This window comes from Colletotrichum costaricense (assembly GCF_030867565.1).
Source record: "Colletotrichum costaricense strain IMI 309622 chromosome Unknown Scaffold_15.1, whole genome shotgun sequence".
Classification (NCBI taxonomy): Eukaryota; Fungi; Ascomycota; class Sordariomycetes; order Glomerellales; family Glomerellaceae; genus Colletotrichum; species Colletotrichum costaricense.
The window spans coordinates 568,464-591,806 of record NW_026848244.1 but is presented as its reverse complement, the minus strand read 5'-3'; the positions used below and the strand labels follow the sequence as shown (position 1 = coordinate 591,806).

At 53.3% G+C, this 23,343-nt stretch overlaps 7 protein-coding genes across 7 annotated transcripts; 3 read left to right on the top strand and 4 right to left on the bottom strand.

Moving 5' to 3' along the window:
- Positions 1 to 349: 349 nt before the first annotated feature.
- On the bottom strand, positions 350 to 872 carry CCOS01_12544 (uncharacterized protein; the record flags this gene model as incomplete). The annotated part of the gene is made up of 4 exons (XM_060460692.1): positions 350 to 459; positions 511 to 567; positions 618 to 683; positions 773 to 872. The coding sequence occupies 4 exons, from the start codon at positions 870 to 872 to the stop codon at positions 350 to 352; spliced, it is 333 nt and encodes a 110-aa protein (XP_060308740.1).
- A 1,371-nt stretch (positions 873 to 2,243) lies between these two features.
- On the top strand, positions 2,244 to 2,635 carry CCOS01_12543 (uncharacterized protein; the record flags this gene model as incomplete). The annotated part of the gene is made up of 3 exons (XM_060460691.1): positions 2,244 to 2,278; positions 2,330 to 2,465; positions 2,519 to 2,635. 3 exons carry the CDS (start codon positions 2,244 to 2,246, stop codon positions 2,633 to 2,635), a joined length of 288 nt encoding a protein of 95 aa, XP_060308739.1.
- A 2,203-nt stretch (positions 2,636 to 4,838) lies between these two features.
- On the bottom strand, positions 4,839 to 7,302 carry CCOS01_12542 (uncharacterized protein; the record flags this gene model as incomplete). Its single annotated transcript, XM_060460690.1, has 2 exons — positions 4,839 to 5,300; positions 5,410 to 7,302. 2 exons carry the CDS (start codon positions 7,300 to 7,302, stop codon positions 4,839 to 4,841), a joined length of 2,355 nt encoding a protein of 784 aa, XP_060308738.1.
- A 5,149-nt stretch (positions 7,303 to 12,451) lies between these two features.
- Positions 12,452 to 12,847, top strand: CCOS01_12541 (uncharacterized protein; the record flags this gene model as incomplete). The annotated part of the gene is made up of 2 exons (XM_060460689.1): positions 12,452 to 12,619; positions 12,707 to 12,847. 2 exons carry the CDS (start codon positions 12,452 to 12,454, stop codon positions 12,845 to 12,847), a joined length of 309 nt encoding a protein of 102 aa, XP_060308737.1.
- CCOS01_12540 (uncharacterized protein) lies at positions 12,500 to 13,057 on the bottom strand (the record flags this gene model as incomplete). The annotated part of the gene is made up of 1 exon (XM_060460688.1): positions 12,500 to 13,057. The coding sequence occupies one exon, from the start codon at positions 13,055 to 13,057 to the stop codon at positions 12,500 to 12,502; it is 558 nt and encodes a 185-aa protein (XP_060308736.1).
- Positions 13,058 to 15,215: 2,158 nt separating this feature from the next.
- CCOS01_12539 (uncharacterized protein) lies at positions 15,216 to 15,644 on the top strand (the record flags this gene model as incomplete). Its single annotated transcript, XM_060460687.1, has 1 exon — positions 15,216 to 15,644. The coding sequence occupies one exon, from the start codon at positions 15,216 to 15,218 to the stop codon at positions 15,642 to 15,644; it is 429 nt and encodes a 142-aa protein (XP_060308735.1).
- Positions 15,645 to 20,697: 5,053 nt separating this feature from the next.
- On the bottom strand, positions 20,698 to 20,919 carry CCOS01_12538 (uncharacterized protein; the record flags this gene model as incomplete). The annotated part of the gene is made up of 1 exon (XM_060460686.1): positions 20,698 to 20,919. The coding sequence occupies one exon, from the start codon at positions 20,917 to 20,919 to the stop codon at positions 20,698 to 20,700; it is 222 nt and encodes a 73-aa protein (XP_060308734.1).
- Positions 20,920 to 23,343: the final 2,424 nt, after the last annotated feature.

Genomic DNA, 23,343 nt, shown 5'->3' with positions numbered 1-23,343 from the left:
AAGTACTACTTTTACTTACCTTCGTACTATATATTAAAAAACTTTATAAATAAAAGATTAATATAACGTATATAAACCGTAAGTAGCTTTTAAAATAAAGCCTAGGAGAGGGAGTATTTTATTAAACCTCGCTAATTAGACCCTATTAGTTAAGGGATAGTTTAAGGAATATAAAAAGGGGGACTAAGTAATAAAAAAGTAACTTAGGTATATATAAAGCGTTAGTAATATACCTCGAAGGAAGGGTAAATTTTAGTAATTTATTTTTTAAACCCTAATAGTAGTTAGCCTTTATAAGCTTCTTCCTTATGTTATATACCTATTAATATATGGTATGGATGTCGTTGAACTAAGCAGTGACTACGAGGTGAACTCCGCTGACGATGATGCGAGTCTTGGCTCTGTTAGCCCAACCGTTTCCGGCCCTGAAGTGGTCACTCTGGTGAGAGGCAGGCCAGACTGAGAGGCGTGTTAATATGGCTTCCTAGGTAATGAGGATAGGATGCGTACCTCTGGCTTGGAGAGAGTTCTCCACGGGGGCATCGGCCTTGCCTGCAGCAATGACGTCTGTCGTAGTTAGCTTACGGCAACCTTAGTCATGATGAGTCCTACTTTACCTTTGGTGATAAGGACATCCCGACCCTCGAGGGCCTGTAGAGCCTCGACGCTGACAATAGGGAGACCTGTTATTACATTACCTTACTTTAGCAGGGACTCTCTTTGATGTTTCACCGCGAAGACTGCGGTAACATGTCATATCAGATATACTGACCGTTGATCTCCTTGACGTCCTTGGATCCAATGTCGGCGACAGCAACAGGGGAGGCTGTGGCAACGGCCAACAGCAGAGCGAGAGCACCTGTGAGACGCATTGTAGGATTTGAAAGAGTGAATAATCTGGGAAGGTATAAAGCGAGAGTAGAAGTAAGAGAATGAATGCTTGACCAGGTATGAGTCTAGAGTTGGCAAGAACTTCTGGGGGATCACCAGCGGACTTTAAATAGTTGTCCTACAGTCAGTATCGAGCCCATCCCCAAGGCCGGGGAGACACTGCCGCGAATGGCCGAAAGCGCAGAATGAAATCAGAAAGTGAGGGATTTACAAAAGTGCTTAGGCATTGACCATCCAAAATGTCTCCGTTCCTTGTATCTCCAGATATCTCCCGCGTTTGAACACTCGCGGCTGTATCATCACCGCAAGCAAATGTTTAGTAGCGCGAAGCTTGACCGGCAGAGTGCCCAGGCCTCGGCCACTCACTTTCCTGTCATTTGTCCATATTGGGAGAATTGACAATCTGTGAAAGTTGGATATCCCCAACACGCAGGTGGCCTAGGGTAGGGGGTCTGCCGAGGAGCCTTCGCACTCACCGGCGACTCTTAGCAAATTGAGATCACAAAGTGCTTGTCTAGGTACCAAGCTTACAAAACAAGCTTTGGACAAGCCTTTTCCGCCGGCTTGTGGGTCTTCTAGAAGAATGCCCATTGAGCCGGATTACCATCACGGCACCAAGGCGCCTCTAACAGGTGGCCCTACGTAAGTAAGTACGATAAGAAGGGTGCCGGAGGCCATGCTACTTTGGGATTCTATTATGGTACTATTTACTGCTTTGGGTAAACTCTCCGAGTCTATACACGAGATAAGAGTGTGTCGTTTCCCACGGCTGTTAACTGCAAGAACTCAATTGTTGTTTAATATATCAAGGTGCCGCCTCGTCGGGTCCGCCGAGACGTCAGCAGGCACTCTCCGTATTGACATATTTTTTTCATAACTCCACAGCATGGACTGAAGAACTCTAAGCATTGCCAAATTAGGATAGAACTACATGATCATTGGGTTGACTGATTCCGCTCTGAGAAACCAAGCTTTTGGCATTTGATAGCATCCGGTGGGATACTATCGGCACTGTGTGGGATGCTTCTGAACCTCAGCATGAAAAGCTGGATGACGGACGCCCAAAGTCGAAAAGGCAACTACGATAACCTAGTTCAATTTGACTAGTGCGATAATAGCCCAAAGGCAAGGAGCCAGACAGGGAGGGACAGACTTTTTGCCTCGGCAACGCACATTTCCAGTCTCGACAAGTCAGTCGAGGTTACCTATCACGACTCAGCGGGTTGTCAAAATACATAGCAAACAGGTTATAAAATGGAAGACGCCAAGTTTTCTAGACCATCTGTATAGAACCCCGTCATCCTCATCGTTCAATCCCATTGTACAGTCCTACTCGTCCATCTCATTTCACAATGAAGGCCGCTGCGATTCTTGCATTTTTGTACCTGTAAGATGTCCTCACCTTGTTGCTTGAGTGATATCTGACTTCGCATCTCAGCGCTCCTCTGAGTGTTTCAGCCTGGATGTGCAGCTGTTACAAGAAGAGCGTCCCCGATCTGCACGCTGCCTATCACTTCTGCCAACCCGGCTCTGGACATAAATACTGCGTGAACAAGACGACCAACGTCCAGGCGGTAAGACGTTCCACAAGTGTTTATGAGTACCTTAACAATGCTGACACCTATAGTGTATTATGGGCACGCCCATCACCCAAGCGAACTGCGCCTCGAGCTACGGTAGTGATTGGGTTGCGGAATGTGAACACTATACTGGCGGGTGCCCTCCTGGTATGACTGAGCAGTGAGAGGGAGGAAAGGAGTTGTGGCAATGGTGTGAAAATACTTTAGAAGGAGGATTTATGGCGCACCATAGAGAAGTGTTGCATATTGTATTATAATACCACTGGTCGCAATAACTTTGATGCTATTAACTCGGATCCATGGACTACGCAACCCGGAGGCCACCAAAGACGAACACAGAAGAGCCGCAAATATTAAAACATTCGAAGTTCAAAACCTATCGAGAACCCTTTAGCAAGTTAAGCCCGGGCGTGTCAGATGGCTTAAGAGTGCCAACCCCGTTACTATTTCGCAATTCTATGCGGCTAATCAAGCCACGGGTGTACTATTGATAAGAGATGCTAACATGATTCCCCCTCGAGTGTATAGCCACCCGTATGCTGACGATGAGGTCGTTGAGACTGCTAATACAGATGTCTCTAGTGGCACTGTATCTTCGTTCCTGTATGTCCTCTCCATTAGCAAGGCACCACATCTTTCTGTCTACGTGCTCTGACTGCCAGCCCACAAGCATGTTTCTCCTTCTTGGATATTGCGATCCGCAGTTCGCAAAACTGTCCTTCCAGTCCGACATAGCAAGCGTGCTTTTAGATCTTCAAGCATGTTTTATTCCAAAGCCACTGCATTCTACCATGTGTTTCGACCCCAGGCGGCCTTTGGTCCAACAGTCCGCATTCGTCCTCGAGGGGGACTATTTCTGAGCGATCGTGAAAGCGAACTTATGCTTCAGACTACCAATATCCCATCAAGTACTCACCATCGCCAACCCATCCTGCTCGCATCCGCCACTCTCCCATAAGCCATGTACAACAAAACATCCCGTCCCTTGGCAACCCCGGGAGCGGGGTTCACACACATCGGGACCGAATCCTCCTTCACGATGGGCGCCCCAGATCATGCAACACGAACGACCCCACTCATCTCGTACAACTCCCCCCCAAATCCGAAAGCGAAAACGACGACCCTGCCCGAAACCGCGAAACGAAATGAAGCACCGACAAGACCTTGGAGAATGGATCACTTGACCGTGGTCAGTATTAAAAGGCCACTATCATTATGCGTTCGCGGTCGCGGTCGCAGTCGCATGGTATGGGTTGTGAGGTTGAGAACTTGAAAATGATGATTGTCAATGGCAGGTAAGACGTTGATAAGGGGTAGGGTGTCGCTCCGGCGGTGAAGGTGCGTCCGGGGTATGTGGCGGGGTGTTGAGAGCATCACTAATATGAATTGGAACGCAAGACTGAGTTAGTACAGCAACGACATGACAGAGAATAATAATGTGCGAGCAATGGCAGGTTATTTTGTCTTCCCATGCTACCCTAACTAATCAAGCCAAATGGCCGAACGCTTCTGTTAAGTGACTGCGTCCATGTTCCCAACGCCCATTGTATGAACCGGTACCTATTGTGTCACGAACGAGCCGATGCTTCAATCAATCTCAAGACTCGGTTCCTCAACTTTTGTCCGTTCCAAACCCAACCGCTACCGAATCTCCTCGACAGGCCCGTCAATACCACGCAGCGTACTGGGGTAGTTGAACAGGTCGGGGATCCGGTGCACACCCTTGATATCATCCGCCTGAGGCGGACAGAGACAATCTCATGTCATCTGGTATCATCCCAATCCAATAAAGCAAGTATTCGATGGCCAGTATCCCTCTTAGACCCCTAATGTCGTGTGCTGGTGGTCCTGGATCCTCTGCCGTGCGCGGAAAGAAAGCTCGACAAGGAGCAAAATACAAATGACAAGATAATTCGAAGCGCAATGACAGCCGCTGTTGAAGGTCAAGAGTGAAGGTGCGAGCGAATTATGCATTAAAGGAACTCCTTGTATGCAGATCGATCCTGAGTACCCATCCGAAAAGGAGACTCGAACCCTCGACGCTGCGTTGAGCTCATCAAGAATGGGCAACGAATGAAAGACCAAGAAAGCAAGGCTGTTTTGTTTGTTTTCCCAATGACCCCCGAATGCCCTTCGTATGCTCGGGAAGTCGCGAAATCGAATGGAGGGCCATGGATTGTGAATGACTCTTTGAACGCCTCCCCGCGATACCATGGCCGTCCCTGGCCTTTTGGCGTCGAATGCCATTGAACGCCAATGTCCGAAAGATAAGATGAAATAATTTTTCGTCCAAAAACACAATCGAGAAAAGTCAAATGACGAGACCGCAGAGACGATCGCGATTACATGGTGGAGCGAGCGGCGCCGTTAACCCCTAATTGCTGTTGCCGCATGAGTCTCGGTATTGAATGGAAAGCGCTCCTGCAGTTGCTGGGCGTACGGAAATTCATTTGGCGACGTACCGGCGAAAGGGAAGCCACCCACCGAGGTCGAGGGGGAAGCGGACCTCATTATTGCTGGGGTGGTAGCCTGACTCGGACGTTGATTTGCGGGTCGTTCGCTTTGCAAAGGTTGACTGAGTGGAGATGAGGCTGGTGATGCACCGTAAGACCCTAGGTGCTGAAAGTAAGGGTTGGAGTCGCGGAGGTGGAAGGCGTGGTGTTGTGCGGGTCCGGCGTGTTGCGCTTGGTGGGCCATGCTGGGGCTCCCGTTGGAGCTCGAGCTGGTGCTGTTGGATCCACGGGTCGCGAAAACATCGTCAGCTCCGTCGAACTTGCCGTTTCTCAACGTGCCATCCTTAATCTGAGGACTGGACTGCTTGGAGCCGAACTGTTGATAGCCAAGGTCAGTACATGCTTTTTGGGCTGAGAGTGGGCGATCGGTGAGGGTCGATGATGAAAGGGTCGGACATGGATGATTGTTGACCGGAAGTACGTACAAAGCAGTATTTGTTGACCAATTCCTCGTATGATGACGAGGCAAGAGAAGGGTTGGGAGAGTCAGTGCCAGGGACGGTAGGCTGCTTTACAACCGGCTTTGAGACAGGGGGAGCGGTCACGGCAGGGGCCGGCTTCGCCTGCTGGAGCTGTTGCGCAGGAACGTGAATCTTGCGATGGCTCTTCATGTAGAGACCATCCTGGTTGCGGTCCTTGCCAATAGTGTCCTTTGCAGCCTGGACAGCAGCAGTGAGGGAGGCACCAAAGTCGTAGCGGTTGGAGAAGGCTTGTCCACTGGGGGCAGTCAGTCGACTCGAGAGGTTATCGCTAGCCAAGTTGCCGGTAGACTTGTTGATCTTGAGGCGAAGTCCAGCAGTCGGGCCTGACTCGCCCAAGTACTCGTGGATGGGCTGGTCAAAGTTCAGCTTGGACTGGTTGCCAAAATCGTCGAAGCCGACAGGCATGGATTTAGGCCGAGGCGCCGACGAAGGGCTCGAGCGGCGGTTGCTACGGGGGAGCGCCGGGCGGCCAGCAGCGCCCTGCAGGCCTCGCTTGCCGTTCTGGGGCAAATGCTTCTTGCGGAAGTCGACCTGGAAGTTGGTGCCGTTGTTGTTGTCCCAGTACTCCTGACCATTGACATTGTACTTGATGCAGAAGAATAGCGTCTTCGTCTCGAGGTTAGCCAGGTCGGAGAGCTTGATGCTGAACGTGAATCGGTCCTGAGCGACGTGGTCGTCCTGAGCGCGAACCTCATGTGAGTATTCGGCACCGACCTCCGAGGTTGTCTTCCAGTAGTCCAGAGTGAATCTGCACGTAACGTATTTCTGGAATGCTAGGTTGGCAACTGCAACAGAGCCCAACAAGTTCTTTTGGTCGGGTGACAACCAGACTCTCTCGAGGCGGACAGGCAGGGACTTGCGGATGGGGGTATCGGCGGGGTGGTTTGCCGTGACGATCTCCCACTCGAACGGTGGAGTGCGAGCGTTCTGGCGTTCTTCTCCAGGGAAGGGGTACTCGGTATCACTGTCGTAGGCATCGACCGGCGAGGATCCGGCACTGACAGCGAGCGGCCGATCAACCTGAAGGAAATGGCGGACATGTTCGAGGTGTGAATCGAAGTGAACGGCCTTGGAAAAGGTCGGGGTGCCAGGCATGCTGGATGGCCGCCTGCGAGCAGAGGCGGGGCGGAGTGCGGGTCTGACGAGCTCTCCAGACTTCTTGCGTACCATTGGCGGCTTGTTCTCGAAGTTGTTACCGTCCGAATCGGATTCTGAGCCAGTGATGGAAGCCGACTCCATTACTATTCTGGGCTCGGTACTGGATCTCACATGGTTGACGCGGCGGGCGACCGTCTGAGCGAGGGCGTCCAGGGCGCTGGTACTAAAGCTGGTGGGCAAACCCTCCTTGGGGAGGTCTTCCTTGGTGATGAGAGATAGTGCGGGTTGGTCGAGCTTGGAGCTGGTCGGGGAGGCTTCCCTCTTAACGGGTATTTGGCTGATGATGTCCTGAAGCTCCTTAAGATTGTCAATCTGCCTTCCGCGCTCTGCGACGTCCTCCTCTTCGCTTCCCGAGTCGGGTGGTGAGATGATGGCGCCCTTGGGCATGCCTCGCTCGTCTGTCAATGGCGGCGGTGATTGCCTCACACTGCTGCTGTTGGTGGCCATGCCCTTCAAATCGTCCGACGTTCCTGGTGGTGTAGGTTGGTCTGAGTTGCCATTTGTTGTGGGAGCACCTGCTGCCGCTGCCGGCGTTCTCCTGTGCTTGGTGAGGTATGATGCTGACCTTGGTAGTGACGGTCTGGGGCTGGACTGGAAGGAGGAACGTCTGCTCACGTCGGGCGATGACGGTGCTGAGCTTGCTGGCGATCGGTGGTGGGAGGGTGGTGTGTAAGGCATTCCCGCGGTTGTGTACGGAGAATGTGGTGGATGAAGGTGTATGGTGAGAAAGTTGGTTTCGTGCGCCCGGCACGGCGTAAGTGTGGCGGCTCGAGGATAGTGGCGGAAAAGCAAATAGGTATCAATTCAGCGAAGAATTAAGGTGAGAGGCGGAGCGGCCGAGGATGAGCGAAGAGACGCCGGTAGGAAATTAGGATTTCTGTGTTATTGGAAGGTTCCCGTCAGCTCTGTCGCGGCCATGGGAGACTTTAGGATTATTTAGTCGGGTAAGGAAATTGGTTGTGGTGCATCTATTCCGATGACTGAACTGGTAAAAAATAAGGTAAGAAAACGAGGTAGAGAGAGAGTGGGAAAAATCTAGGAAAGAAAAAGAAGCTGATGGCTGTAGCGTTGGTGGCTGTGGGAAACGCAATTCCCGCGATTAGGGATCAAGAACAGGACTAAGGAAAGAGGCAAGGCTGAGAAAGTGATATGGCAATGAGGAAAAAAAAAAGGAAAAGCGGTAAGCAATGATGACGAAGGTGGTGATGTATTTTTTTGTTGTTTTTACAGCTGTATTACGTTTTTGTGTAGGAGTCGCAGTTGACCACTTACATGGAGGGAGAGAAAGGTCGAGTCAAGGAAGGCGGGCGACTGTCGGGTTTTCTGCTCTGGCAATGTTCCAGCAACAGGGCAAGAAACTTCCGTCGTATGTTTGGTGAGAGGAATGTCGGTAGCTGGGGAGGAGGGTCCCGTGGAGATGTCGTCGAAGCAAGTGGAATGCAATGACGAGCTGGGGAAGGACGGGGACTCGAGTGTCTCGAAAGGAAGAAGGGGCCGATGGGAGGCTCAGGCGAGGCGATGAGACGTCCCTGCACGGTGGCTTGCGACGTTCGTGGGGATCGTATGGTCGGTCAGGTTCTGGGTCGAGCTTGACTGATCGAAAAGAGGTAGAGGGTTAAGGAGACCAGCCGAATAGGTGCAAAACTATGGGGGTCAATCCTTTCCTTCCGTGCCTTGGGTCGTGACAGAGTTATGCCGTTGACTCTCTTTTTTTTTCGGTTGTGATGTCTCGTTCTTGGACAGGATGGGGTTGGGTCTGTCTGTGTTGGAATTCTGTTCCTGCTCTTGCTTCGGGATGCAAGTGTCGTGTGCCAGGAAAGATGCAAGAAGAGCAACGAGAAGTTGACTATCTCTTGAGACGACTTTTTTGTGCCGTGGATGTTGAGGATGTTGGACTTTGGTGTTTGGAGCACACAAAGATTGGAGAGTGAACAAGCTGGTGGGCGGCTCCGGAGGGAACGGAGTGGTTTTGAATGGCGAGCGAGTTCCGAGCACCGCAGTCCGCGCCCAGTACAAAGTACCTCAGCAGAGCGTGGGAGACTGGGGGGGAGGCGGCGGTAGCCAGGTGTGTGTGGTGTGTGGTGAGTGCCAGTGGTGGTTGTGTGCAACACCACCGCCGCTCCCAGCAAGAAGAGACAGGGAACGAGGGAAGAAAAGCTACCGGTACCAGGCACCTCTCAGTTCGGGTTGGTCTGGTCTGGTCTGGTCTGGCTGGTTTGGTTTTTGTCCCAGCACACACACCCACGGTGCCGTGCCACGCCCCCAGCAAAAAGAGACGAGCGAAGGACTAAGACTAGGACCAGGGTCAGCGATGGGCTGCAGAACAGAGCGGCGACAGAGAGAGAGCGAGTGCAGTTGAGGAGAAGGTGGGAAATGCGTGCAATGTGTGGCAGACGCCAGCCAGCAAAAGCAGCCACTTTCCCACCTCACTGCACATACTGCGTAGATATCCGTACTCCGTGCCTCTGGTGGTGGTGGTGCGTAGTGTACGTACACGCCCTCTGTTCCCAGGCGGCGGGAGTCGCAGTAGCACGTACCTGATGGTCAGGAGCATCCCTGCAAGTGCGAGAGACGGCGAAAAAGACCAAAAAGACCAGGGTGGCCATCGGGGGGGTGATCCTTGGTATGGGCGTGGACGTGTTCGGTCAAGCAGTCAAGCAGGGGAGGCCGGGGGAGCACCAGAGTGTGGTAGTGGTGGAGAAGGATGTTGAGTGTGGGAGAGAGACGAATACTCAAGAGAAGACGAAGGCGAGGAACATGGCGCACAGCTGCTGCTGCTGCTGCTGCTGCTGCACCTCACAGCTGCTGCGAGCAACAAAAAGCGGGTACATCAAGGAGTACGTACTTACTTCGTTCATGACACCGGGGGAAGGAGGGAAGGAGAGAAAAAGGTTGGGGTGTGGCTGGAGCAAGATTCGACGCTAAGCAGCGCGGCGGCGACGGGGTGTGGGGCCCGCCAGACCAGACCGAGAAAGGAAGAGCAGGAAAAAAAAAATTAGGAAAGAGCGACCATCCAGCAAAAAACTGAACAAGACGAGGCGACGCTGCGTGGGATGGTGGATGGTGGCACGGAGACGGCAAGCCGGCTGGGCTTTGGGCTATGGGCTTTGGGCTCGACAATTGCTGCTTGCGTTGAGGACTGCCCTTTAAAGAGAGATCAGTTGGGTACGGATATCATTTTGCCTGTCTGCTGTGGCATGGCACTCGACCCGGCTTGGATTGCCTCATTGTATTCATTCGTCCATCAATTCATCCATAGCTATGTACAAGATGCAGAAGATGCACTCGGGTACTCCAACGTCTCCAAAGTACCGTCTGCAGAACATGCTCGAGGCCGCAAGATATCCTGCCTGGGGGAGCTTGCTGACGATCCATGGCAACTAAATCCTGCATGTCCGTCCATCGACCACCGCCAACACCATTTGCTGCTTCTCCCGTTGTTGGTCGTCCACCATGGAGACAGGTGGAGGGGGCCGACACGCACGACACGACAAGAATGCTCCGCTGCAAGCTACCTGACACTGACCGTCTTGTATCATCTGGACGTGGGGATTTTCATCTTGGCCATGGAGAAGTGAGAACCTGAGAGGAGAGAAAACGGCATGGCGTTGGCGTCATGTTGGTGGTGCAAGAATGGCAGAAGAGCGCCAACGAAAGCCAGAGCGAGCATCTGTTCTGTATCCATACCTATTCTGAATTCTCTGTAGGCGCTGGCAAGCCTTGCTGCAGTCACGCCCTCCCTCCCTTTCTGTTACCTACCCGTAGGTATTGCTTCTCAGTCTCTCCTTCGCCTCCCCGGGAGCCCCTTCTGCCACAGTTTAGCCCAGTACAGTAGATTGGCAACTGGCCCAAGACTTGGAGAAGCCCGAGGCGGAGGCGGAGGCGGAGACGGCGGCGGGCTGGCTTGGGAGGCTTGAAGATGCGGGTGGTGGACTCCAGGCCTGGTCTTGCAAGTTGCCCAGTTCGCATTGCATCTGGCTGATGCCTTTCCTACCCTACCAGTAGGTATGTATTTCCTTGGACGGATGAAGAAACATGTGTGAGATGGATGCATGGGTGTTTGGCCACTGGGCAGAATCTCTTCTAGATGAGCACGGCAGCTTTTGCTCACGGTAGATGTCAAATGGGAGGTGGGATGAGAGACAAGACAATCATCGCTCTCTGAATGTCTGTTCCATCTTTCCCCCCTCCTTTCTCTCCTTCCCGCAATGATCGATGGCTGCTACCGGCCGGTACCGTTGAGGCCGTCCCCCCTCCGGTATCGAGGGTTTCTGGGTGCGGGAGGAAGGACGTTGAGGTTTCCGGTAGAGTCAGATCAGATCAGCGATGACCGACCGGGCCCTGGCCATCCACCCTCTCACCCCACCCTGCCTGTCATGTCCATAATCTCCACGCCTAGCCATGCCTGGCACGCCTATCCGTACTCCGTACTGATATGCGAATGCTGAGCCAATCCATGCCGCGACGACGCGCAGTGCGAGGTGCCGGGAGCGGACAATGGTTGAAACATGAAGTCGCTGGAGGAGAGCAGGGACAGGCGGGGAAAGGTGAGGAAGCCAAAGTTCCGTCGGCTCGTAAGGTAAGCTGTAGCAGGGGCGGGACGGGAGGAGTAAGCAGTCCGGTCTGATTATGCTGCCGCCTTGGTTTCTTGGTTCTTGGTTTGCAGTGGTGGTGGTGGTGGTGGTGGTACACGTCTTCTCGGTCAAGGCCTCTACCTACACAGTAAGGTAAGGTAGACTGAGCAGTGACGGGAAGCAAGTGGCAGAGCAGTTGAGCCACAGCAACCTGACCACACACAGTACAGAAAAGAACGTACCGGGATGACTAATGAGCAGTACAGAGCAGACCATCTTTGATAGGACAGTACGGATCCCGGGTGGGTGCTTCCTTCTCTCTCGCAAAAAAAAAAGGAGTGGAAAACTTCGAGATGCGCTAGCAGGGATGAAGAGAAAAACGTACCGACTGGGTCAAAGGTGAAAGAAATAGACCGGGGGCAGGAGCAGGGACAGGGTTTCTAGTCAATTTAGCGTTGGTGCTGATATACATACTGCCATACTGCGTAAAATAATGGTCCCATCATTCTCTCATCAAAGAGCATGACAACCCGCAGCAGCAGCTCTTTCTCAAGAGACTCAAGACTCGATAGCTTCGACAGTGGTAACCGTACTCTATCAGGTAGAGTAAAATTGGGGTCGGAGCTTGTCTGTACGACACCACTGCTGCAGAACGGCCTGAGGTTTCGATTCCCGTCTCAGTCATTAGGTGCCAAAGAAGAAGTTGGAGAGCAATGCAACGTTGAGAGTTGTCAGATTGGTATCGAACTGCTCATGCCGGAATCATGCCCATAGAAGCTATTGGCCTATCCTATCCGTATCCGCAGTCGACACTGATACATTGTCGAGAGTATACATCTTGGCGCAATGTGCGGGAGTCGAGAGTAGCAGGTCCGTTCTTGTCTCGTTCCAATATCGACCGACAAATTGAAAAGAGTTGGGACGGAGAGAGTGTCTAAACTTAGCATCCCGCCGCCTAGCAGAGCATCGTGACGCATCCAGTCGGCTCAAGTTCGCAGGTGGTTGGAAGACTGAGGCAGTTGACGATCAAAGTGTTTGCGGCTCCAGCCGGACATTGGTCTCGAGAGTTGTTGGCCCGGCACTACCCCATACCTGCCTCCTTGAAGTTGTATTAGCCTTTTCCTCAACAGTCTGTATCCGTAGCACCGTATTTCCTGCTTGGTGATGCTCCCACCTCTCTGCTTGCTCTAGCTGGTTTTACCCCAGACCATCGAGCCGCCGTTTGGTCTTGATCGTTCTCAATTAGCTTCGCCATGTCTCGAATCTCGTTTGCATCAGTGGCCGCCATGCCGCGGCATGCCTCATCCCGTACTGAAGACACTGTTGGCAGGGCGGCTGGTATGAGAGAATGCCGTTTCCATCGTCATCGTGCCGGGGACGGAGATTATGGCGCCCTCTTGTCTCTCTCTGCAAAGTCTGAGGTGCGTGCCTTCCCTCCTCTCCCGGCTCTCGCTTGCCTTCGGCACTGTACACTTGACACGGCCCCACGTCGCTTTCAACACGGGCAGAGGGCAGCAGCGACCGACCCCAGTCGGCTCAGCCCAGGCCAAGCAGCCCAGGCCCATGCCGCAAAGAAAGAAGCGAAGACGCAGGCACAGACCGGCGCAGGCAGGCCGCAGGCGAGCAATGGCAGGCACGGCAGGCACTGAGGCAGGCAAGGAAGGCATGGGTTCGCGTTTTGGAAGCAATGGCCCTGCCCTACCTCTACAAGTATGTACCTGCCCTTGCCCTGTCCCTTCCTTCCTGTCTGCCCGGGACCGGAACTGAAGTCCTTGCCCGCGCGCACTGCTTGCGACACCCAGAACAAGCCATAGAAGGGACAGGGCAGTCTCGTAATAGACGAAACAAGCCCCAACCATTCCCCCCAGTACCTGATCTAGGTATTATCCCCCCCAGTACAAGGAAGCTTCCATTATCGGTCATTTCACGATGCTCGTTTGGAACACACACGGATGGGGAACCCAACTCTCAGGCGCAAAAGATCCGGTGAAAAAAGTTCGTAAAAGTTTGGGTCGAAGGAAAGAATGATGTCATTCGCGGCAGGTGCACCTACCATCGTCGTCGCGTCGTCCGCCCGCTCTTTCTCGCTTGACTGGGCAGTTAGCTTGCTTCCCTTGCCTCTTTTGGGTGCGTGCCTGCCTCGCAGCTCCAAGGCGAAGACGCAAAGCATCGTGAGTTTTTAAGTGGGGGAGAGGAGCTGTCCTTAGAGGTACTCCTCGTCGAAACAACACTTCACTCCCACTCCCTCTCCCACTCACGATCCAGCCACACCACGACGTGTGGCCCACGACGGGTGCACGATTTCTCGGGTCGCTAGCACTCCCTTTCTATCCGATTCGGCCCACGATCCATATCGGCGGATAGCCAAAGCCGCACATTACATCACCTTCCAACGTTTGGCCTTATCTCGACCACCTCGTCTTATCAGAGACGTTTTACCGATATCTTCCCTCCTTATGGCGTACGTTATCATGAATCTCGAAGCCACTAGGCTGCCTGACTGGATGTCTTTTGTACGGAGGGTGTCAATCAGACTTGTGTCGGGCGAGGCGCGTCTCGGTCGCGTCTCACTGTCAGCATGCCTTCTTTGCACCCTCTGCTTTGTCTCTCCAATTACACCGCCAGCCTAGTTCTCAAAAGACACTGAGTGTTGCCGTCGTGGAAGGATGGACGTGGCCACGACTCGAGCAAGCGTTCGATATCGATACCAAGCCCTGCTCAGCTCGAACTTTATCAATGATTGGGGCAACCCACCTGGGGATTCTGGGAAAACTTGACCCGCCGTTGATACGCAGCAAAGACAAAAAGAATTGGCTCCAGAATCTGCCCCCCCCCCCCCTGCGGCCCCGTTCTGATGATCTGATCGGCCGGCGCCCGTCCGCAGACAATAACGGAGCGAAATAAGGCCATGCCCCCGGGTCCTCGCCTGAAAGCAACGGCGACACGAAGCAGAACCAATGGTGGAACCAACACTCGAGACACTGGACGAAGATGGGGGATGGGAACATGGATGTGAAGGACAAGGAAGGGACAAGCAAAAGAAGACTGGTAAAGGAGAAAAACGATACCAGTTCGGTCCACATTCCAGCCTTTTCCCACATTCCATCCAAAGTGGTTGTCCCCGCAAGTTTGCTCTGGAACTATTCTCAACAAGGCCGAACCCATGACAAACATCAAACACTCCTGCGAAAAGCTTCGTTTCCTTTGGCTATGCTATTGCTTTGGGGGCCGATCTACCATTACTGGAATGCACTGGGAAGCAGAAGCAGGCCAGGGACAAGACAGGCAGAAGAGTCAGAGTCAGTGTCGGACAATACCTGTTGCACCCTCTTTTTCTCTGGGTGCGGGCAAGTTTTGACGGCACGTTTGTGCGTTGTTTGCGCCGTGTCTTTGGAAGCGCTAAGACGACGCCGACCCGCTCTGTCGCTGATGACTGATGAATTCAGGGAATTGTGTGTCAGAAGCGGTACGAATAGTCTGCCGCTCTGTCAGCCACAGGTTGCAGCTGGACTAGGGCTGGCGATAGCAACGACACCGATGCCGGCATCAGCTATTATCGATGGTGGCCGTTGGCACGAGCTACCCTACCGGCGCCTGGTATGGATGGCATAGACATTGTTGATGCCGACGCTGACGGTAGTAGTGCAACTACGAGATGTTGACTACCTATAGTTCCGTATGCGGAGCGGCTGCCTGCATCGAGAGCCAATTGACACATCTCGTTCTGATTAGAGACTTTGGCTCCCACGCTCCATACTGGCGGCAACGGCGTGAAGAACTTTTTGTCGTCAAAATGTCTCATTCCGGCCAAGAAACGGCTGGGCGAGGGTTGAGATTCCTAGACCAGCATGCTGCTACGTGTGAATGAGTCGCCCGAGTCGTCACAGAAATGGCGCAGATGCATTGTGGCACTATAATGCGCTGCCATTGCTGATGGTTGCATTGGCGATGGCGATAGCAATGCATTTTGCTTGTGTTACTGTCACCGCTCTCTTGGACACGACTCTTTCTTCACTGATGCTGTTGGGCTGCCCTTGTGCATCGGCGATGAGCGGAGCACTGAGAGGCAAATGCTTCTCACAAAATGTCTCGCCAATGGCAATAATTCGTGCTCCTTGCAAAGTACGTTTCGATTGGGGTAAGAGCAGGCACCGCTATGGGCATTTGGCGGCTCAGGTATTGCCCCAGAAAGAACAGACGAAGCGCGAAAGCGACAGCAACAAGACAACACGCACGGAGCGTATTCTCAGAGTGGCCCGAGCTGTCGGCAACAATTCTCACTGGATGGGCAGACGCTGGATCACCAGGGTTATTTTGTTAGATGATGTGTCTGACGCCTTGATAACTGCGGCGTATGTTAGTTTCCAACGTCGACGAAGTATCTGCATTGCGGGCTTTTCGCTTCCTTTTTTTTTTTTTTTTTTTTTTTATTCACTTTCTCCGTAATCCATCTGAATCCGTATTCATCGCTTCAGAAGTGGGGACCGGAAACCGGGGCAGGCCGCAGGCCGTTGGGATGGGATTTTGGCCTGGAACTCTTGCCCTCGCGAGTCGCCGCAGCACCGCACCTCCCGCATCCACCGCACCCGTGTTTTGGGAAAGGACGGAGGCGACGGGGAAGGAGCAAGTGGGATGGAGTATGGAGTACGTATCTATGTACACACTTAGACGCGGAGACGACGACGCGACGGGATGGGGGATGATTCAGCAGGAAGGACTAAAGGAAATGGAGTGGTTTACCGGTACCATTTTTTTACCGAAAAGGAGGGAAGGAAACACGACTGACCAACCAGCAGGCGGTATCGTGGGAAGGACCCAAGAGGACCCAAGGCTGTCATCGCAAAAAAGAGAAGAGGAAGGAGGGAAGGAGGGGCAGTTACGGAAGGAAAGAGCAGGGGGGGTCCCCCCCACCTGATGGACTCAGTCTGGCCACCCCCCACCAAAAAAAGAAACTCACCAAAGAAAGGCAGGAAACACTTGAGCCTTGAGGTTTCTTCCCCCACCAAAAAAAAAAAAGTGAGAATGAAGTCAATTCCCGCTGCAACCTCACATCGCCCGCCCCGACCGCACTCCACCACCCACATCCACATTTTATCCACAACCACAAGCCATCGCTCATTCACGGACCTCACCGGCACGGACTCTCCTTTGCACTCTCTCTGGTGCGCGGAGATGCCGCTCACTGCTCCTATGCTTATCCATATCCATTACCGTCGGCACCGTGTCACCTCTACATGCCAGCCAATACCATAGCACCAGCTGCTTGCTGCTACACCAAAGACTACATACTACCGTCGATACAGTCTAGGGGGGACTGTTCAGGACAGGAAATGCCTTCAAACAATGCCCAGCAAAGCACCAAGCATGCAGAAGAAACGCAACAAGGAGTTGGCGCACTAGGACTAAGTGTCTTCGACATCAGTAGAAATCATCGCAGAATCGATCCAACACTACACGCACCCATCTTGCAGCCATCCTATCACCACATTCCATCATGTGTACCATCAAAGCAATTTCACTCATGAGAATGTTCCTACATTGAACTCTCAAACGCCTTCACCCTCACTACATCATTCCGACCTGACCAACAAGACCGGGTTCCGCACCCAACCAAAGTTGGTATTCGACCCCTAGAAACCCTCACTCTTCTACTCAACGCCTGTCGTCAAAAAAGTAGTAGGTATGATGCATCAAACGTTGAGCCTTTTAGAGTTGCAGCTGGAGAGTTCCGCCATACCACTACAAGCTCGTTCCGCCACACTCTAATATATTGCCGTCGTCATCCCAAGAGTCGTCTTACTTCGCGGCGGCTTTGAAGCTTGAACCGACCCTTGGGTGTCTGCGGCCCAGCCCGCCCGCCACTACGAATCCCGAGCATTGCTCATCTGGTTGATGTGCCATCCTCTGGATCCGAACACCGGCACCGGGGCCATTGGACGGGCATCCTCCCTCACCACCTCCGTCTTCACCGGATCAATCTCTGGCCCAGACGCCGAAGTCTCGGTCAGCAGTACCGTAAAAACGACAACCTTCACACGATATTGCCGCGTTTTCGGATGCCAGAGGTGCATCCAATTTAGCCCTTGTACCGCTTCGGGCGGGGACCTATCAAAATCTCCAGCCTCCGCGCTGTGCAACACCCCGTGTCTTTTGTCATGACTTTTGTTCAGTCCAGCAAGCAAGGAACCCCACTACGAATACAACAAGAAATCAATACTCGGTCTTGTCGTCGCCTTTGGACTTTGGATTGCCAGGTAGCCTCTCGTCTCCCTCAGCCGATGGCTTGTGCGCAAATGCAGCCTTTTCTCAGATCATCCAGTTGAACGGACGGAGTACGGATCTCCACTGGCCCATGTTCCCCATTCCCACTCACATACCTAAAGTACCTACATCCAGCATCCACTTCTATGCTCACATTCGGTACGGAGTACGAAGTAGGGGCTGCGACTGCGAGCACTCACAGCATGCACCCAGCGGCATGCAGCAAGGCATGGCTCCGGCCATTGTGACGAGTGGGAGCCGCAGGGGCTGAGGACCAGTCATTGAGCTGCATGGCCTCGCTTGAGGCGTAGAAGCCCACGTACGCCACCGCCGTAGGTCCAGTCAAGCCCCTTCGCTTATTTGAGCTTCTCACAGAGCTACCTCTGTCACAATCGGTTTGGAGACAGAAGGGCATCGTCAATCACCTTTCGGCCTTTCGGGGACTTCTTCGCCCAGACCCAGGGTGTACGACATGGGTATCGAACGATGCAAATGCTCACTGGCCCCTTCCAAATTCGTGCAGAACGCCCATCGACATTCGAAAGCGCCATGGCACGCATGGCAGGATCTCTCTGGTGGGGAATGGCTTCACCAAGAGCTCCATCCGGCTGCGCTTCAGCCTTCGTCGGATCACGCAAACTGACAATCCACCTCGCTCTTAATCTCGTCTCTTATGGATATCAGCGCATGTGTCAAACTATTACTCACAGCTTGCATTCTGGGGAAACATGCGCGAGGTGCCCTTGGCCCATTGCCCCTCACTTTCTCTCTTATCATCTTCTCAAGCGAAGTGTCCACTGTATGGCATGGGACGTTGATTAGCAATCGTACGCATTCACTCTGACAGATGCCATCGCCCAACGCTCACCTTCACCCAATTTGGCCCCTCGACGGTCAATAGATGCCGGATCATCTTGGCAAGAAATCTGGAGATAGGGGACCCGAACGATATCACCCAACACCAACAACTCGCACACAGCACAAAGCCAAGAGTGGCCGGCGACTCAAGGGGCTGCATCTCGCAGCCAAGCGTCTTGTTAGCGCCTCTACGCTGCACACCGTGGTAAAAATTCGCGGTTGCTTGCTTGCTTGCTTGCTCGTCTTGCGTGCCATCACCCAGGCACGCCTTGCGCCTCTGGATTAACGACACCTCCCGGGCACGTCTCACCGCGTCTCGTTATCTTTGAAGTCGCAATCCGAGATGCCCAAAACGCACATCGCTTACCCCTGATTCGCTGCGCAGTCAAGGTGGCCCCTGCCACCCTCACCTAGTCGCCCATCAAAAGATGCTAAATTTGCCCCTGCTCATGGCATCTCAACAAGGATCTCATCGTGGCCCGCCCGTCACTGAAGCAGCAATCCTCGAACAAATCACGCAAGCCATTGTGCAAGCCACACCTATCGGGAGCCGGATGGCGGGGCACACTTACAACCTAGGCCGGCTGCCATGTCAGTATCCGTACACGGGGATCAGCAGTTCGGTGGCCGTCTGTCAATCGACCGGCCGGATACCTGGACGGCCCGTAGTTGACGGCTCAAAGCAGAGTGCGGCATCCCTCCTACCATCGCTCAATCTTCAGACCTGCCTCGCTTCAATTCCCTCTCTACGGAACTCGTTCGGTCTGACGTAGAGCTTGCACAATGTACGAGACCTGCTCAGCCAACTACGGTAGCGAAACCAACAAGACCCTGCGGGATGACGAAAGAGATTGCGTCAAATACAATGGAGATGTTGAATGCTAGCCCCAGGTCACACGCCTGTCACATCAACTGATCTGATGTTGACTACGAAGAGACTGAGGTTCATCCTGCGCCCTTGGCTTCTGATAAGGGTCCCTTGAACCTGGTTCCGAGAGCGGACCCGAGGTGCAACCCGAGTCGACTAACCTCATCCCGAGCATCAGGCAATGATCTGAGGACACACATTCCATGTTACGATGGCGTCTCTGTCATTTTTTTGAGATGGCGGATGGCGCTTTTTCACCGCACGCAGTCTAGCTGCCTACTCCGCAATAGGTCCCCTAATCCAACGAGACCCTACCGACCCTTATGTGCAGAGGACCCTGAAGTCTAGCTAGCTGCAGTGGCCGGCCAACTTCTGGGCGAAGATCGACGCAGAAACGTAGTCAACGGCTTTGGGATACGAACTGTTCCCGTTACCCTACCGCAGTGCGGATAACTCGCGTGCTCGCTTGAGCTTCGCAACCGCGGCAGAGTTATTCCCATGATCGCCGACACTACACGCCATCAAGACTGACACTAGTGACCCACGTTTGATAACAACGAACCGATCATAATCTATCTGACTGTATGGAGATGCGAAGCTGCAACATTGCATCAAGAGAACGCAATCTGGCCTTGAACTCTGTCTTTGCACATGCTTGATGCGCATTCCAGGGAAACGCCGGCTATGAGCGGTGGTCTGATGGTTGACAAGGATCATCATATCATCCAATGTTGATTTCTTACAGCTTTGGAGCACCGGGGATTTTTTGCCTGACACCTAGTGGGCCCGGTCCCTCTCAGCTTCATGCTCCGGTCCTGGCAAAGCTCCTGATTCGTCACATTGTTTCGTTGGGGACGGTTCGATGGCCTCAAATGGAATGAACCAAAGCGCGGCATCAATTTGCAGGAAAGACGAGCAACGATGGTCGAACTCTGCTGCGTATCACGAATTCTTTGTTACCACGCGGCGGCGTCCAAGGTGGCGTTTTCTTCCCCAGACAACAGACTTCTCCTGGTGCTTCCAGACACCGCCCGTATGTAAGGTTCCAGGGGTTCAGGGAGGGAGTGTAACTTCAGACATCTCCATGTCGCCAGCCTGACTCTTGCAATCAAGTCACTCACTCCCGAGGCAAAGGCGAGTTGTTGGTATTGTCAGACCATTGATCTAGAGTTCGAGCGCATGCACCTCCGAAAACCGAAAAGAGGAGAAGAACACATATGCGGAGATCTCACCTCGGCCCTGGGAACATCCCATTGTCAGATCTCGCTCTACGATCGACGCTGGAGACCGGAGACGGAAGATCATCTGGTGATGAATGACGGTCTTCAGCATCAGTGAGCGCCACATATGCCCGACGCCCCGAGCGATCGGTGAATCGGGTACGGGACAAGGTGAGGGTTTGGATAGGCCCCAGACAGCGCGAACACAGTGTGGATTTCTAGGTGTGGCGACCGTGCCTTCCGAACGACAGAAACACTGTTTTCGTATGTTCCACTACAGGTGCGCTGCGCCTTACTGAACTGCGAGGAACGAGTGCTCGCAGGATACAAGCAAAGACCTGGCCATATCCCACCGATGCACGCTCAACACTCTACTTTGGAGAGGCGCCCAGTCGAAGCCATTGTCGGGGGCTTCTTCAACCTCTTGAGTCAGCTCTATGTCACATAGAAGAGACGAGAGCATCGATCGAAAATCAAGGGGCGGTGAGGCTGGCAAACAGCCAGCAAACATCATCTTTGGCCAAGCATCCCACGTCGCGAGCGAGTCGAGACTGGACGGAACCTCAATTAAAGTTTGTGTCTTGATCTCCACTCGGCGACGAGGCGTGGAGTAAGCCGGCGGAGCGCAGGAGTAGACGACGAGACCAGGGCTCGGCTTCCGAGTCGCTCCCGGCGCGCGTCAGCTTCCGGATCTTCCGTGCCAGGCGATGCTCAGCCCATGGGAGCAAAGTACGGATACGGAGCACATAGACAGACATGGGGCATGCCTGGCGAACGGCCCCATGGCCTTAACCAATCACAACTGCAGCGCTACATGTCTCAACGCCAACATAGTACGTGGTTGTATGGACTTTGGATCTTGAACACTGTCTGTGTCCCTTTGGCGGGGGAACAAATAGAAGAGTTCGAATCTAGGACACTTTCTATTTTCTGCAGCTCAACAGCCGGATCTCCCTCGCAGCACAGCTTGTGACCGCACTCGACAGATCAAGCAGATCAGAGACGTATGGAATCTTGTGGTTATGTCTTCTCTGCTAAAGAGAGAAAGGGCCATGAAGGAGTCACGGCCAACCCGGAAAACAGCAGCCTGCTATCCAACAAGTCGCCTTTATCCTCAGAATCTTGCTGGGTTCTCCTAACCATGTGCAACCCGAATCTCCATTGGCCAATCAGGCTGTCGCCCGACAGCATTCAACTCGGTGCCCGGCTCCCATTTGACGTGTCGCAGGAGGAGGCGTCGAATGCGACCATACACAGCTACATGGTTCCTTGATTGTCTTCAAAGCCTCCGGGGAAGAAGGAATCATGCCAGAGCGGTGTGTTTCGCCCAGAAAACCTGCCTGGAATCATTCCTACTTGTTCCCAGCACATTTTGCAGCAATCATCTAGCTGTCAATCAGCCTGCACTAGAATCCGGGCTCTGATGCAACTGCCTGGGCGCCCCGCAAGATCCGGGACAAACAAAGCTAGAATGACCCAAACCCAAAATCGTCAGACTTGATAGCTTTGCAGAAATCCCACGTCTTAACTCGGAGGGCACGGTTGTTTGCGGGGGTATTCCAAAGATCCTGTCAGAAGGCTCACGGGATCAATTTCGACTGCACCGGCCTGGTCCCGCGTCTGAGGCGACTCGAATGACTTGTAAAAGTCATGACGCAATTCATCACCAGCTGATACAAATGGTGCCAGACTTTTCACTATCAACGATCACGGCGAGGTGCGTTTTTGTGAGGGCCGTGGGGGGGGAATCGCGATTACAGACGTGTCGTTTCGTCCTCGCCGTCGCCGTCCCATTTCAAGGCTACATGTCAAGACATATCGCTCTTCGCCCTGTTCATCGTCAGGCACAGAACCCAGACTTGTCCAGTCTAGTATCCATACGCCCCCTTCCCGTGCCACGCAACGGCTGAAGGAGGCACCAACCCGCGTGGGTCGCGAATAGAAGTGCCCCACGAGACTCCGGATGATGCCAGGTGACCGGGACGGATCGATGAAGCAGAAGCGACATGCTATTCTCGAAGTGAATCCGGTATTCTGGCTTCCAAATGCAGCCTCCGGGTTTGAGATGCCGCTTTGAGCCCTTTAGCAGGCAACATGCGAAGGTTCAACCCTGATTTTCCGCCCGAGTTACGGTGCATATGCCTCGGAGACAATAGCTTCATCCTCTGTTCTCACCAGTAACCACGTCGTTGGCTCCAGGTGTGTCTCTGAAGAGGGTGCGGTGCTTGGTCAAGCAATCGAGTCACTCCGGTGTACCTCGCCGCGCAAGTCGGAATGCGTCGCAACCTCACAGATACGACAATGGAGGTCTTGGGCGTTTCTCGACCGATGACGAGCCCCACCGATCTGCACGAAGTCTGCCAGAACGAGCCGGGATGCTGCCAACTTTCGCACGCGAGGGCTGAATCCATCAGACTAAAAAAATAAAAATAAAAAAAGATACCCATGGTTGGGTGGCCTTTACATACATGCAGGCATGGCATTACTCTGATAAGGCCTCTCGATAGCCCTCGCTTGAGCGGCCAGGGCCAAAAAGGGCCACCGATGAAGAAAGGTCTCTATACTAATGGGACTAGGGAACGGAGGACATCCTCTTGTTCGAGAACGCAACATACACAGTGAAGACGGCAGCAAGGATCTGATTGGCAATTTTGGCCCCCATCTCCGGTGTCAGCCCCAGAACCTCATTCCATCTATGCCGGTGAGACAAGAGGAGGATGGCGTACAAAGGACGGATAGGTACACACAAACGTCCCAGTACTTAGGAAGCAGGTTTATGGGAAATGAGGGCACACAATCTGTACTCTCGGAAGTCTTTGACAGCAGCATCATCATCATTACCGTCACCACCATGGTCATCTGACTACAAAGTTCCTTGGAAGAAACCCGGGAAACACAGCGTGTCGACCGAGTATGGGCTGTTGATGCGTGAGACTCA